Source organism: Lindgomyces ingoldianus, assembly GCF_010093535.1.
Source record: "Lindgomyces ingoldianus strain ATCC 200398 unplaced genomic scaffold BDR25scaffold_49, whole genome shotgun sequence".
NCBI lineage: Eukaryota > Fungi > Ascomycota > Dothideomycetes > Pleosporales > Lindgomycetaceae > Lindgomyces > Lindgomyces ingoldianus.
In genome coordinates this window covers 245,466-259,608 of record NW_022985210.1, presented here as the reverse complement: position 1 = coordinate 259,608, position 14,143 = coordinate 245,466, and the positions used below count along the sequence as shown (strand labels likewise).

The 14,143-nt window shown below is 33.9% G+C and overlaps 1 protein-coding gene across 1 annotated transcript; it reads right to left on the bottom strand.

The window, feature by feature from the left end:
- Window positions 1–10,091: 10,091 nt before the first annotated feature.
- On the bottom strand, window positions 10,092–12,324 carry BDR25DRAFT_362021 (uncharacterized protein; the record flags this gene model as incomplete). The annotated part of the gene is made up of 4 exons (XM_033696529.1): window positions 10,092–10,203; window positions 10,232–12,072; window positions 12,118–12,200; window positions 12,279–12,324. 4 exons carry the CDS (start codon window positions 12,322–12,324, stop codon window positions 10,092–10,094), a joined length of 2,082 nt encoding a protein of 693 aa, XP_033540939.1.
- Window positions 12,325–14,143: the final 1,819 nt, after the last annotated feature.

The window sequence follows — 14,143 nt, the reverse complement described above, 5'->3', positions numbered from 1 at the left end:
CTAGGGTCACAAACAGGGCAGGTTCTATGTGGCAGATGTCTATCTGCTGTTTAAGTCCTAGTTTGTGTCTAAATTAAGTAGGTAAAGGTTCCTTAAAGGCTTTTTTTTCTTTAGGTTTAGGCAGTTGTTAAATTATTTTACATAGCTTATCTTAGTAAAAGGCCTAGCTTGTTAGCCTTACTTAGGTAGTTCTTCTCTAGGTTATTAAAGAGTAGGTCTAGAGACCTTTTATATTAAGTGCTATTTAGGTGTTGTTTAGATGTAAGTGTAAGCATACATCTTAGCATTAAAAAAAGTTAAAGTTTAAAACTTACTCTTAGTAATTAAAGGCAACTTTGTGCTAATACAGCTATAGTTGTCCTAGAATTAAGTTATAACATTTTATGTTTATTACATAAAGTTTAATCTGCTTCTTATAGTGTTAGTAGGTAATTATAATAGTTATAGTACAAGAGATAGAACCTTCTTTAAGTTATTTTCTATTAAATTTAGTTAAGTAAATTATTTAGGTAAGCAGTGTTAATTAGAGATTTAGTTTACACGCTAGTTCTCTGTTAATGTAACCTATACTATTTACTCCTAAGTTAATAAAAGCCTATATTAGGGCTAATATAGTTTTTTATTATAAACATATAGAAATATTAACTTAGTACTTCTAGTTATTAGTAGAGAACTTAGCCTATAGGTTAGCAGAGATCTAGTGTTAAATTAGTCCTAGGGGGCGACTTAGCCCTAGGACAAGCCTTTTTGCAGGCTCCTACTGCTATAGCTGCGGCTACGTTAAGAGTGGCAAGGAGGATTAAGGCTTAAATATAAGTTAAAGCCCTTGCAGAAATAAGATTAGAACAGTAAAAATCTTTAATAAATACTAGCAGCGCTACTTGCGTAGACTTAAAGAAGGGGAATAGAGCAGTTTTAGAAGATATAACTATGCTTACTGCACTTAAAACATTAACTTTTTTTTCTATAATCTTTACACTTTCTAGAACTAACTAGAGCATAATTTAAATTAATTTTTATTATATTAGGGTCCTTATTTGCAACTGCGCTAGTTTAGGGGTGTATTAAGGCTTGTACAGGGAGGAACCTTATGTTATTATTATAGGTAGCAATTAAGTTCGCATACGCGTTAAGGTTGTTTAGAAGGGGTTCTTCTACTATAGCGCGTTGCAGTTTAGTTAAGAGGGAGTTACATAAAGCTGTAATTAGACCTATCTTATTTAGGCCTGTATTAGATGCAAGTTAGCAGAACTTAGTAAAGTGTAAGGTAAAGCTTTTTCTTTTTTATTATAGAGTGTTTAGGCAACTTAGGGCTATTAACTTTTTATTTAGGTCTCTATAAGTTGCTTACAGGAACGCTATAAATTAGTCTAAGTTAACAATATTCTTATTTATTAGTAAGTTAATTAAGGCTGTTATGTTATAGTTAAGTTAAAAGTAAGCATATAGTAACTAGGAGCGTTTAGAGGGGAATTAGTCTGCGTTTTCTTTAAGTTTGTATTAGAGCTTATGTAGAAAGGAAGGTAGGTCTTTTTATTTTCTGTTAAACAGTAGGGGATTAGGAAGTTAGTTAGATTTTATTACTAGGTTAGAGGAGTTATAGGTTGTAAGCAGTGTTAGGTAGGAGGGAGTTAAGCCATCTCTAGACTTCTAGGTAGGCTTTAAGGCTAGTAAGTTCTTAGTTCTTACTACTATAACAGAAGTTAAGGCAGAAACAGACTGCTTAATAGTGTAAAGCTATTTTTTAAAGTCCTTTTAAAAAGCTTTAAAGCTTATAATGTAGTAGCTTTTTTATAGAGCAAGCGCTTCTTAGAAGGCTTCTTAGCTTACTCTAATAGCTTAGAGTTGTGTAAGTACTAAGCTTATTAGATTAGATTTAGAGGCTATTCTTAGCTATAGTTTTAACATAACATAATGTTATAATTATGCATAAGTAAGGTTATAAAGCTTTACAGAGGTCTAGTTTAATTACTATATAAGGTATTATAGTAGGTACAAGATGTTATGTAAAGAACAGGAAAGTTTAGAAGGAAATTAGTAATTAAATACTTAGCTTAAAAGTCTAAGCGCTTTAGGTATAAATTAAGCCTATTCTAGGTTTAGTTAGTGTTAAGGCAGTTTGTGCTTAAGTTCATGTCTATGTTGTGTTGTGTTCATGTCAGACGTGCACTAATAATACTCTAGTACGCGTCCAATACGGTTATGTCTGGGATCCGGGGAGGATACCGTGACACTGCGTTAAACACTAGGATAATAAACATTAAGTAGGATAGTAGCCTACATAGAAAAAGAACTACAACAGTTGCCTATAGCAAGGAACAGCCTTAGCCTACAAAACTATAAATTATTACACTTATTAGACAGCTCCCCCTTACAAGCAAGAACTATAAATAAAGTGTAATAAATAAGAAAATTATAAGTTCTACTACTTTTAGTAAAAAGTAGTAAAAAAAAAAGACTACCTAACATTATATTATTTAGTTAAGGATTATAAATGTAAAGCAGCTAACTACTATAATTAAAAACATTAAATTTATAAAAAAAAAAAAATAAGTTTAATAATAACTTATAAAACATTAATTTCTATCCCTTTTTTAATAAAGAAGTTAAACATAACATATCTATAGTAATTATAGTAGAGTAAGAGGCAGAACACAGCCTAACAACCACCTTTACATATAAAGGATAGCCTAGATTAGCCCTTATAGATAGCAGGTACACCTTTACTACTATAGATAAAAATTAGGTAGATAAGTAAAGTATACTATTCTACATAAAAAAAAACTTATTTAAAGTAACCCTTACTAACACATTATTAATTAAGTATAGTAGAGGATAGATTAACTTAGAAACTTATAAAAAAAACTTTAAAACCTCTAACATAAAAAATTAAAAATTTATAAACATACTTAAACTAAAAAGTAAATATAATGTAATTTTAAGCTATAACTAGCTTAGAACTTATAATTTTATAATTAATTAGAGAACTATAACTATAGAAACCCCTAACAACCACGCACGCATAACCTAGTTAGCATGCTATAATAATAGATGCCTAGTCTACAAACAAGCTAAGCAAGGTAGCAGTTACTACTCTAAGAAAAGAAAACTCTAAAAATTCCCCTACTAAAAGCTAAAAGCTTAAGTAATAAAAATAATAAAAAAAAAACTTAAAAAAGTTTTTTATAAAAAAATTAAAGTAAATAAGAACATAAAGTAGATTAGTGTTATATAAGTCTAAAAAAAAAGTTAAATTCTGCCTAAATATAAAAACTACAAAGACATGTTTAAAACACTAGAAGACTCTAAAGAACTACTACTACACTAGCCTTAGAACTATACTATTAACTTAATAAAAAATTACAACCTAAAAACGCATAGGCTCTGCCCTCTAACTAGGGCACAAAAGAAGGCTTTGCAGGAATATGTTAATAAGATGTTAGCATAAAGCTATATCTAAAAAAGTTACAGTCCTATAGCCTTAGCAGTAGTCTTTGTAAAAAAGAAAAAAGAAAAAATATAAGTTTATTAAAACTATAGGACTTTAAATAATAACATAATCTAAAATTAGTTTTCTTTACTAATTATATAAGACATTATAAACTAACTAAGAGAAACCTAGTACTTTATAAAGTTTAACATATAAGACAGATTTAATAAAATAAAAATATAAAAAAAAGATAAGTAGCTTACAGCATTTAGAACCTTATAAGAGCTTTATAAATTATTAGTAATGCTGTTTAGCCTAATAAACACTTTAGTAATGTTTTAGTAAATTATTAATATAGCTCTTAACCTTTATCTAGATGTCTTTACTCTAGTATATTTAAATAACATCCTTATTTATTTAAAGGATACCCTAGAAGACTACATATAGAAGGTATAAAAAGTTTTAGAATAGCTTAGAAAGTATAGACTTTACCTACAGCTCTCTAAATGTAAGTTTTATATTACTAAAATAAAATACTTAGGATTTATAATTAATAAAAAAGAAATAAAAATTAACCTAGCTAAAGTACAAAAAGTACTAGAGTAGCTAGAACTCTAGATAGTTAAGAAAGTAAAAGAATTCCTAAAACTATTAAGTTATGTTAAATAAATAATTAAGAACTACTTAAAAATTACTATACTATTAACAAACACTATAACTAAGAAGTAAGTAATAGTAAAGTTTATCTAGACCTTAAAAATAAATAAAGTATTTATAACACTAAAATAAGCTATAATAGACAAACTAGTATTAAAAATGTATAACTTATAATTAGAAATAAAGATCTACATAGACGCATCTCTTAGAGCTAGTAAAGCTGCGTTATACTAAAAGTAGAAAGACAGAAAATAGCACCTAGTTGCGTACTACTCTGCCAAGTTCTTAGGTTCTAAAGCAGGCTATAGTATACTTAATAAAGAGCTAAAAGCAATATTAAATGCTGTAAAAGTATAGGCTATAAAGCTATATAAAATAGTAAAGCTATTTAATATTATAACTAACTATGTAAACTTAGTTATGTTTTTGTTAGTAAAGAAACTATTACTAATGCACATAAAATAAGTAATAAAACTTACATAGTTTAACTATATTATTAAACACATGCCTAGAGCATAAAACTAGTAGGCTAACACTCTTAGCTAAAGACTAGACTACTTTAATAAAAAAAAGAAAGAAACTAAAAAGTTTACACTTTTTAAAAAAACTAATAAAGAATAGGTTTATAATAAACTCTAACTTATAAAAGAATTTTACATGCTTATAGCTAGTAAGTAAGAATAAAAGAACTTAATCTAAGAATATTATAAATCTCTAATGTTTAAACATCTAAAAATAGGCACCCTTTAGAAGAAGCTAAGGGCTGCTATACTATAATAAATACTAAAGGTAAAGTAACTATGCATAGAGGTGCTTAAAGAATGCAATACCTGTAATAAAAATAACCTAAGAAGGCATAAGGCCTATAGATATCTCTAACTAATTAAGGCACTAAAGCTACTATAAATAATAATTATAATAGACTTTATTACAAGATTACCCCTATCTAAAGAACTAAGAACAGACAGGATGTATAATATAATTACAGTAGCTCTAGACAAAACTACTAAGTATTTATATACTTAGCCCTTAAAAAAAATAATAACAGCTAAGAAATTTATTTATAAATTAAAGTAAAATATAATATTAGTATATAAATGCCCTAAGATTATTATCTCTAACTAAGATAAGCTATTTACTAGTAGTTTTTAAAAAGTAGTAATGCAGCACTTTAGCATAGCATATAAGCTATTAATAGCCTACTACCTACAAACAGACAGACAGACTAAAAGAGTAAATGTAGAAATAAAAAAATATTTAAAAAAGTACATTTTCTATACTTAAAATAACTAGCTAGAATAGCTTCTAATAGCGTAACTAGTAATTAATAACATAGAATTAGCTATAATAAAAGAAACACTATATAAAGCTAATTTTAAATATAACTTATACTTTATATTACATAGAAGTTAACTTACAGACTTATAAAAATTAATAAATTAGCTAACAGACCTACATTAAATACATAAAAAGTTAGCTGTTAAAGCAAAATCTAGTAAAGTAATAATAGAAAAGTATGCAAATAAATTATAACAACTAGGACTAGAAATTTACCTAGAAGACTATATGTATCTTAACACTAAAAACCTTAAGATACCTAGACCTTCTAGAAAGCTAGTAGAAAAAAAAATAAGACTATATAAAGTCCTTTAGACCTAATAGAATAACTATAAGCTTAAGCTTCCCCTGCATATAAAAATACACCTATAGTTCTACATCTCTAGACTAGAAAAAGCACTTAAAGAAGTCCCCTTATCTACTTAAAAATAAAAGGACAAAGAAGTAAAATATAAAGTTAAACATATTATTAGTAATTAAAAAAACTAAAAAGAATTTTTAGTAAAATAAAAAAAGTAGCTTACTAGTAAAAATATATAAAAACTAGCTAAGAATTTAAAGAATATGTAGCTATTAGTATAAAAGTACCTTTAAGCTTATCTAAAAGAAACTAGCTAAGTAATAAAGCACCTATATTAAAAGAAACAGCTACATTATTACTAAATAGCAGCAGCCTTTAGAGATAAGTCCTAGTAAATAATAGTTAAAAAAAGAAATAGCTCTTTACTTTAGCCTTAAAAGCTTTTATTTTATTTAAGAAAAATAAGTTTTTTTTTAAGTACTTTATATAATAAGCTTCTAATAAATTTAATAACTTTTAAATATAATTCTACTTAGAATACTTTCTAGCCTTTGCCTCTAAAGTTTTCTAAACCTAATATAACATTTTATTATTAAAGTTTTACTTTTAAGCCTTTATAGTAACTACTTTTTAAAAAAGTGTTTTTCTCTTTTTTTCTAAATAATCCTACACAACATTAAAAATAAAAGTGTTGCATTTACTATTTTTTTTTACACACTTAACGCACTTATCTAAGGATAAAGTTAACACATAAAATAACTTTAAAAATTAGTAAGTACTATAAGGCCTTATTTTTATCTAGTAAAAAAAGTTAAAATAATAAATAACATAAAGATAGTAAAATAAATAAAACTAGTAAGCTATTTAGCATAAAAAAAATAAATATTAGAAATGCTTTTTAGTAAAAGAGCACTAACATTATAAATAAGCTCTTACTAACACAGTTGTGTAAGCAAAGCAGTAAGAACGCTGCTAGGAAGAAGGGGCAGCGTGTTACAGTCTACAGTTAGACTAGCGTAACTCCACCTAGGATGCTCTACAATATAGTACAGTTAGAGCGGGACTTGCTTACAGACTAAGCAGAGGACGCAGAGGTAGCACAGCTACCTAAGATTATAGAAGAATGTGTTGTCTAATAGGAGAATAAGACATAAATTTTATAAGTCTAGAAAAGCTTAGCAAGCCCTACTTAGTAGGCTTATGTAGGCTTATCTAGCTTGCCTTAGTGTCCCCTACACATGTATATAGTTCCTATATTAAACAACCTTTAAAAAGTGTGTTTAACATTTAGTTTATTTATTATATAAACTAAGTAGCATTTAGCTTTTTAAAAAGCTGTAATACTATTTATATATCTTACACTATATATACCTTTAACTCTGTCTAATAGGACTGTTTAACTCTAGCCTCTCTACTGCTATACATAGGGTAAACTATAATCTAGTCACTCTCCCTCCCTCTATTAGCCTAATAGCCTGTACGTAGGACTGTACACCCTACCGGATTGGCCCCTACTATCCGTCCTACTTCCCCCCTAGGAACATCATAAGACCCGAGTGCTTCCCGAAGCAAGGATTGTAACACTATCCTAAAGGCGCTGCAGACAGTGCAATTAGACTAGGCATAACGCGCAAATGTGTAAGCAAGAAGCAGAAGTAGTATCTAAATAATATTCTAAGCTATACTGTACTATATAGTGCCAGAGCGGGTTGTTATGGGCTATAATAGAGTTTGTTAGGGTGGGGTCTTGGCAAAAGTAAGCGACTCAGGTGTGTGAGCGACTCGCCTATAAAGTACGTTATTCTTTTTTAAAATAATGTATACTTAATATACCTACATTTTTATATTAATTTACATGTAGTTTACTCTAGTATATGTTATATAAAACATATTTAAATTATAGTTAGTTATGTTTATTCTACTTTTTTAGCTATATTAGTGTGTTAGGGATTAGCATTAGCTATATTAGTGTGTTAATAATTAGTATTAGCTATATTAGTGTGTTAGAGATTAGTATTAGCTACGCTTAGTTACAGGCTGTAATTAGTTACATGCTATAGTTAAATATTATTATGATGTGTCTATTACCTGTCTAATACTAATTTGCTAAGCATTATGCTATAACTATTCTTTAACCTAAATAACCTACCTTAATGTACTAACTATTTCTCTAAGCAAGCTTTGCTTTTACAGATTATTTATAAACTGTTGTAGTATTTTACTTCTTAAGTACTGTATAAAGTACAGAGAACTGTTCTTTACTAAAATAGCCTAAAACTAGTTATAAAGTAAGAAGGTGTTTAGTAATAGTATTATCTAAACTTTATATAAAGTGTCTAGTAATTATAATAAATAGAATTTAGTTTAAAAAAGTCTAGAGATTAAGTATAATATTAATTTTTAAAGTTACTATTTAAATCTTACGCTAAAGAATAAGCTTCTTTTTATACTAATAGCTTTAGATTACTATATAAATAGTAAAGTGTAAAACTAAAATAGCCTTTTTAGTAATAAGATTTAATGCTTATATAAAAGCTTAAAAAATAATAATCTAATAACTAAAAGAGTAAAACACTGTTAAATAATTAGTTATATAAAAGCCTTTTAAATAATATCTTTATTTAGATAGGCTCTAAACGCAGCATTCTATATATCTTTTTTTATATAAGGTTTTGCGCAGTTTTATAGCTCTTAGAGTTTAATAGCACCTGCTTGTTATATAAAAGAAAAAGTACTTTTTACTAAAACTTAGTAGTTAGATTTTAAGTGCCTTTAAAAGTTTATAATAACTTTTAAAGTGTAGTTATAATTATAAAAATTGTAGTATTAAAGAAGACAGCTGTTTTATTTAGTAGGTTTATTAGACATTAGTAGTTATACAAAGTTTCTAATGTTACTGCCCTTATTTTTAGGCACTAGAGTTAAGCTTAATTTATAAAATTCTATTATATAAGACTTTTAAAGTTGTTTTGTTAATAGAGAAGCAAATTTTTAGCTAAGACTATAAATTAATTTAAGGATCTAATCTAGATTCAGGATAGCGTGGATTCGGATCGATCCACGAATCGGATCGATCTCTCGCCAGCACTGCTCTCTCTCGCCTTTGATTCCTCCGAAAACCCACGTGACCGATAAGCACAAGCTTTTTAGCCCTCAGAAAATGGGAGTGGTATGTAAAATGGAAATTTTCAGTGCTAGAGAAGGGGTTTGTATATACCCTTTAACCTCTACGGGAAGCGAATGAAGCCAGCCGTAATTTCCTTGGTATCCAAGGCGTCGTCTGAGATCCGAATGAGTCTAGCCTGCATTTTTATGCTAATTATTTTGAAGAGTGAGCAGTACAGAGCGTGGATGTATTAGGTGCAAGCTCTTCGTCTTGTCATCCAGTGTTCGCTTTGGACTGTCTACCTCCTTCACTGAGGCAGGGAAGCCGCTGGTCGAGTCGTTCACGCTCAATCGGAGACAGGGTATCGCCCTGAGATTGATCAAAATACCCATCAAGGACTGAAACTGGTGAATACGGCTAAGTACACGGCGCTGGAGGCTATCCTTGACAACGCTTATCCAGGGTATCGCGTCAATGCGGACCGTTCTCCACTTCAGCCCTCCAGTGGCACCTTGCTGACGGGGGAGACGACTCAAGAATTCTACTTGCCTTCGAGCTTGTGCATGATAACGCACGTGACTTAGCTGCCGAGGCCCTACTGGGCCTTTCCGTCCTTAATCCTCTGCTGCTAGGGCTATTGGGATCCAATCATGTCCTACTAATGTTACGGCCACTGGCGCCAGCCCTGATATGACTAACCAACCAAAGGAGAATACTCTGTAATCACCTAAGACACAAGTTACTTTCTAAACAATACGGCTTAGCGCTCTGCATGCCTCACCATCTTAAGAGATCCAACAGAGCAACGGAGCGGACTGCTCTGTACACCCTGCTGATCCGAAGAGAGCAGTGGGAGCAAAGTACCCCATCCTTATGTATATAGAGCCTCACGATGGACCCCTAAGGACCATCTTATTCTACCTTGTTATCTACCGCTCAATACATTGGTTACCCGATACTCCTGGTAGATAATCTACTTTATACTATCTGAGTATCACCACCCGTTGTGAACCTTCTTAGTCATCCTTCCCCGAGAACCAACCCAACCTTCCTTACTAATCACCCCTTGTACTTTCCAAAGGTCTTCGAGCACTACGCTAGTCCAAGCCAAGGAATCTTAACACTGCCCTTCTATTAGCTATGTAAGACCCTGGTAATTTCTAATTAACGTTAAGCGCATAGCGCCATATTTCTTTGTAGTTTTTCTATAAGACTAACTTCCGCTTGGTCCAAGCGATTCTATTTCTGCAATTGCGTCGTTAATTGGTGCCATATTGGTGGAGTTGTGAGGTTGTAAATATTGAGGCATTTTGTTGGCGCATCTGCCGAATGGGCGCATTTGGTGCACATGCACGGTATGTGCTACCGGAACTGACTCACTATCCACCGCACGACTAACGATAATACGTTGTATGTCAACTTCGCAGCACAGGCAATCCAATTGTACCCCTTCACTATTGCCCCCAACACTGTAGACCTCTTTCTATACACATCCCAGAACACTGGGATTGATATAGGTAGAAGAGTTGTCATTAGGCCGAAAACATTGTAATTGGTGTGTTTCGGACTTCGGAAAAGCAGGCTTTGGCACAATGCCTTATTGTGATGGATCGCATAAAAAAGAAATAAGTCCCACCACTCCGTGCCATAACTGAACTCATCCCGAGTGATAATGTTGTACAGCACCGTGCGAGCCCGTACGAACGAAGCTTCGAACCAGGCCTGTACTTCGATCTTCCACTGCGAGGTCCGATCCACCCAGACCTCCCGTTGACCCTGACCCTTGGCTTTGAGGAACCTCGGATTCTCTTTTAGGTACCGCTGCACGGAGCTCCGAAAGAAGAGTATGTGTGCCATCAAGAACAGATCTTCGGTTATAGGGTTTGTGCTGTCGTGCCAATCCGTCCGAAAGCGAGGTATGCATTCCAATCCTGTAGGGAAACCTTTGTCGCAAGTAAAAAGATCATCATCGTTGATTCCAGTCCAGGTTGAGCAATTTCCTTGTGGATTGCAGAAGCGAAATTGTTCTACGCAAGCGAGAGCCGTGGCTTCCCGATCAGGGTACAAAGAAGAAGGCCAATCACCAGGAGCGACCCGATGTGCGCTGAATATCGGGTCCTCAATGGGGTCTTCCGTTCCACCTGCTGTAAATCTAGTGGGACCTGCGTAGAAGAGCGTGACAAAGGACGTGCCATTAGCTCGGTAGAGATGGGGTGAGATCAGGCGATGCTCATCACGATCCAGTGGTATTTTAGAGGGTATTGGATGAAGCCCCATGCCCTGTCGGTATATGCGATCCTTGTTTTGACCCTTCCACCCGGAATAATTGGAGGAAAACTTGTTTGGACCATTCAGAGTGCAGATGGTGTCGACGTATTGTCCTGCAATGCTAAAATTATACCTTTCGTGTCTCGTATTGATAAACGCAAGAAATCCCAATTTAGGACAACCGGCCAGGTCGTTCAATTTGATAGTCGGCCACTTGGTAAAGGGATCGAGGTTGATCGGAGAGCAGGTGAGAGCATGATTGAATGATATCCGAGATGGGGAGTTGTATCCAATATCTCGAGGTAGTAGTTTATGCTCCAAACGAACACTCTTCTGGCCCTTGATACAGATGTTTGATGGAAAAGGACAATCACTGTCCGAAACGATTGTTTCCGGAAATAGTTGGCCAAGTATGTCCATTTTACAGCCCTTTGTTTCTAGACAGTCAAGGTAGTGTTTTGTGGCTGGAACCGCGTCGGTGTAGAGACCTTGGCCGCAACTACGGTTCCGCTTTGATACGACCAAAGGATTCTTGTTGCCACCTTCTGATGCAAGATAAAAGATCAAGGGTGCTAGAATGAGCGTGAAGACGCAAACGAAGAAAGCTGAGATGGCAAGATTTCTGCGGACCGTTGCTCCATATCTTTGCATTGCCCTAATCCTCGGCTTATTCGACCTTACCCCCCAGTAAGCTTCCATGGCTTCTTTGGGAGAAATGTCTTTGACATTAACATCACTTCCAGATTCTTGGGCTGACGGCGGAGGATGGTCTACATCCTCACTAGTTGGCCCAACTTCTGAAAGCGGAACGTTGCATCGCTCTTCGCAAGAATCTGGTAACTTTGGAACGGCTGAACGCAGCACCATCTGTTGAAGGAAGGCCCACGAGCGGTTCCCAGCATACAGAATATACAGGCTGAGGATCAGTTGAAATGGAGTTGTCGACTCATCGCGTAGTGTGAGGATCCATTGCTTTGGGAAAACGGCGACTCGGTTGATCTAAAACCCTTCCCACACGGCGTCAGTCGGCATAATTGCTCCGGATGACGGAAATTCTTGAAAGAGAGGCATTTTCTCCAAATGACTGTCAAAATCAGAGACTAAGAGACAAAGGCAGATTACGCGTTAGACTAAGACTGTAAGGCCAGATGTCCTAGAACAGGCTAGTATGGCCTTACCTAACCTGTTTGGAGGTTGTATGACCTGTGCTTTGTATATAAGCATGAATCCTGACAAGCAAAGCTTAGCAGCGATTCGTCTCTCTTACAATACACTTCTATCTTTCTCTGAAAGCTTGCTCTCAGTGCTATCTGTGCTACTTACTATCCCATCTTTACATTCGAATCGCTCTACAAGCCAGCATACCGCTTGAGGGCAACATTCCTACGTAATGGTGTCGAAGCGAAACGCCAGGGGAGAATCGGATGCAACCGGCGCTTAAAGATCACCTGAGGAGCCGGCTAAGAGAAGGCAGAAGCGTTCTGGGAGTGCCACAACAGCCTATTAGCGGGCCACTTTAGTGTGAAAAAGACGCTTAAAAAGATTATGCGTTAATATAATTAGAAAGGGCTTAGGAAGGACGTAGAGGCGTACTGTAATGACTGCCTGAGGTGCAGACGATTAGTGGCTCCACAACACCGCCCATATGGGCTCCTTCACCCTTTGCCACCGCCTGATGGGCCCTAGCAGGATGTCACAATGGATTTCATAACGCAGCTGCCCCCTTGTAAATACTTAGGGTCAGTATATAATGCAATTCTTGTGATAGTGGACTGTCTTACTAAGATGGCCCACTACGTGCTAGCTAGAGCTAATTAGGAGGCTTTAGACCTAGTAAAGGTTTAGTTAAGAGAAGTTGTTTGCCTTTATAGAGTTCTAAAGAACATTGTCTTTAATTAAGGGCTAATAATAAACTTAAAGTACTAGGATAGTTTTTGTTACTACCTTAGCACATAAAGGATTCTCTTGTCAGCCTACTATCCTAAGACTAATAGGCAGACTAAAAGATAAAACTAAACTCTAGAACAGTACCTTAGATGTTACTGTTGCCTAGAATAAAATAATTAGGCAATGTAGTTGCTAATAGCAGAGTTTGCGTATAACAATAGCGTACACATGACTACAGGAGTTACTCCTTTCTAAGCATACCACAGAGCGAACCTAAGAGGGCCAGATTGGCCCAGAGAACCCCTAGGTTAGGGGGAATCGCACATAGCAAACAGAGTTGCTGCGAAAGCACTTACTTTATAGTTAAAATGCTGCTAGAAAATTATTGCTGCAAATGCGTATTAAAAGAAGTATGTAGACAAACAACAGAAGCATATACAGCTGTAAGTAGAAGATAAGGTATTAGTCTTTAATAGACACATAAAATTAACAAGGCTAAAGAAGAAGTTAGACTAGAAGTTCTTAGGACTAGGGAAAGTTGTGGCCTAGATTAGCGCAGAGGCGTATAAAGTAGACCTACCTGATCTAGGAGAAGTTTATCTAGTGTTCTATGTCTTACTTTTAGAGCTATATACCTAGAAAGGGCGTCTTAAGTTGCAATTAGAACTAATTGTGGACACTCTACGCGCTATAGGGGATAATGTGTACTATGTAAAGAAAATACTTAACTAGAGACAGAATTTAGTTAGAGTATAAGAATATCTTGTAAAATAGGAAGGTTATTTATCTAAAAAGAACTTATAGGAACTTAGACCTAACATTAGCTTAAACGCATTAAAAGTGTTTTAGAAGAGCAGAGGAATATATAGCAAAAGATTAAATTATGCTAGTTTAGGTTAAACTTCTTAGAAGAGAGGAAGTAACTTAATAAATTAAGTATAGCTACTTTTACCTTGTTTTTTCCTTGCTTAAGGTTTTTTTAATAAGAGGTGTTTAATAGCGCTATAGGAATAGGAAGACAACATGGCCTATTTAGACCTAAAATTCCTTAGTTAGACTAAGTAAAGCTGTTCTAGCATAGAATAGCTTGCTAGAGTTAAGAAGAGGGTTATTTTAACCTAGGGAAATCTATTATGTAGAAGAAATAAACATTCTA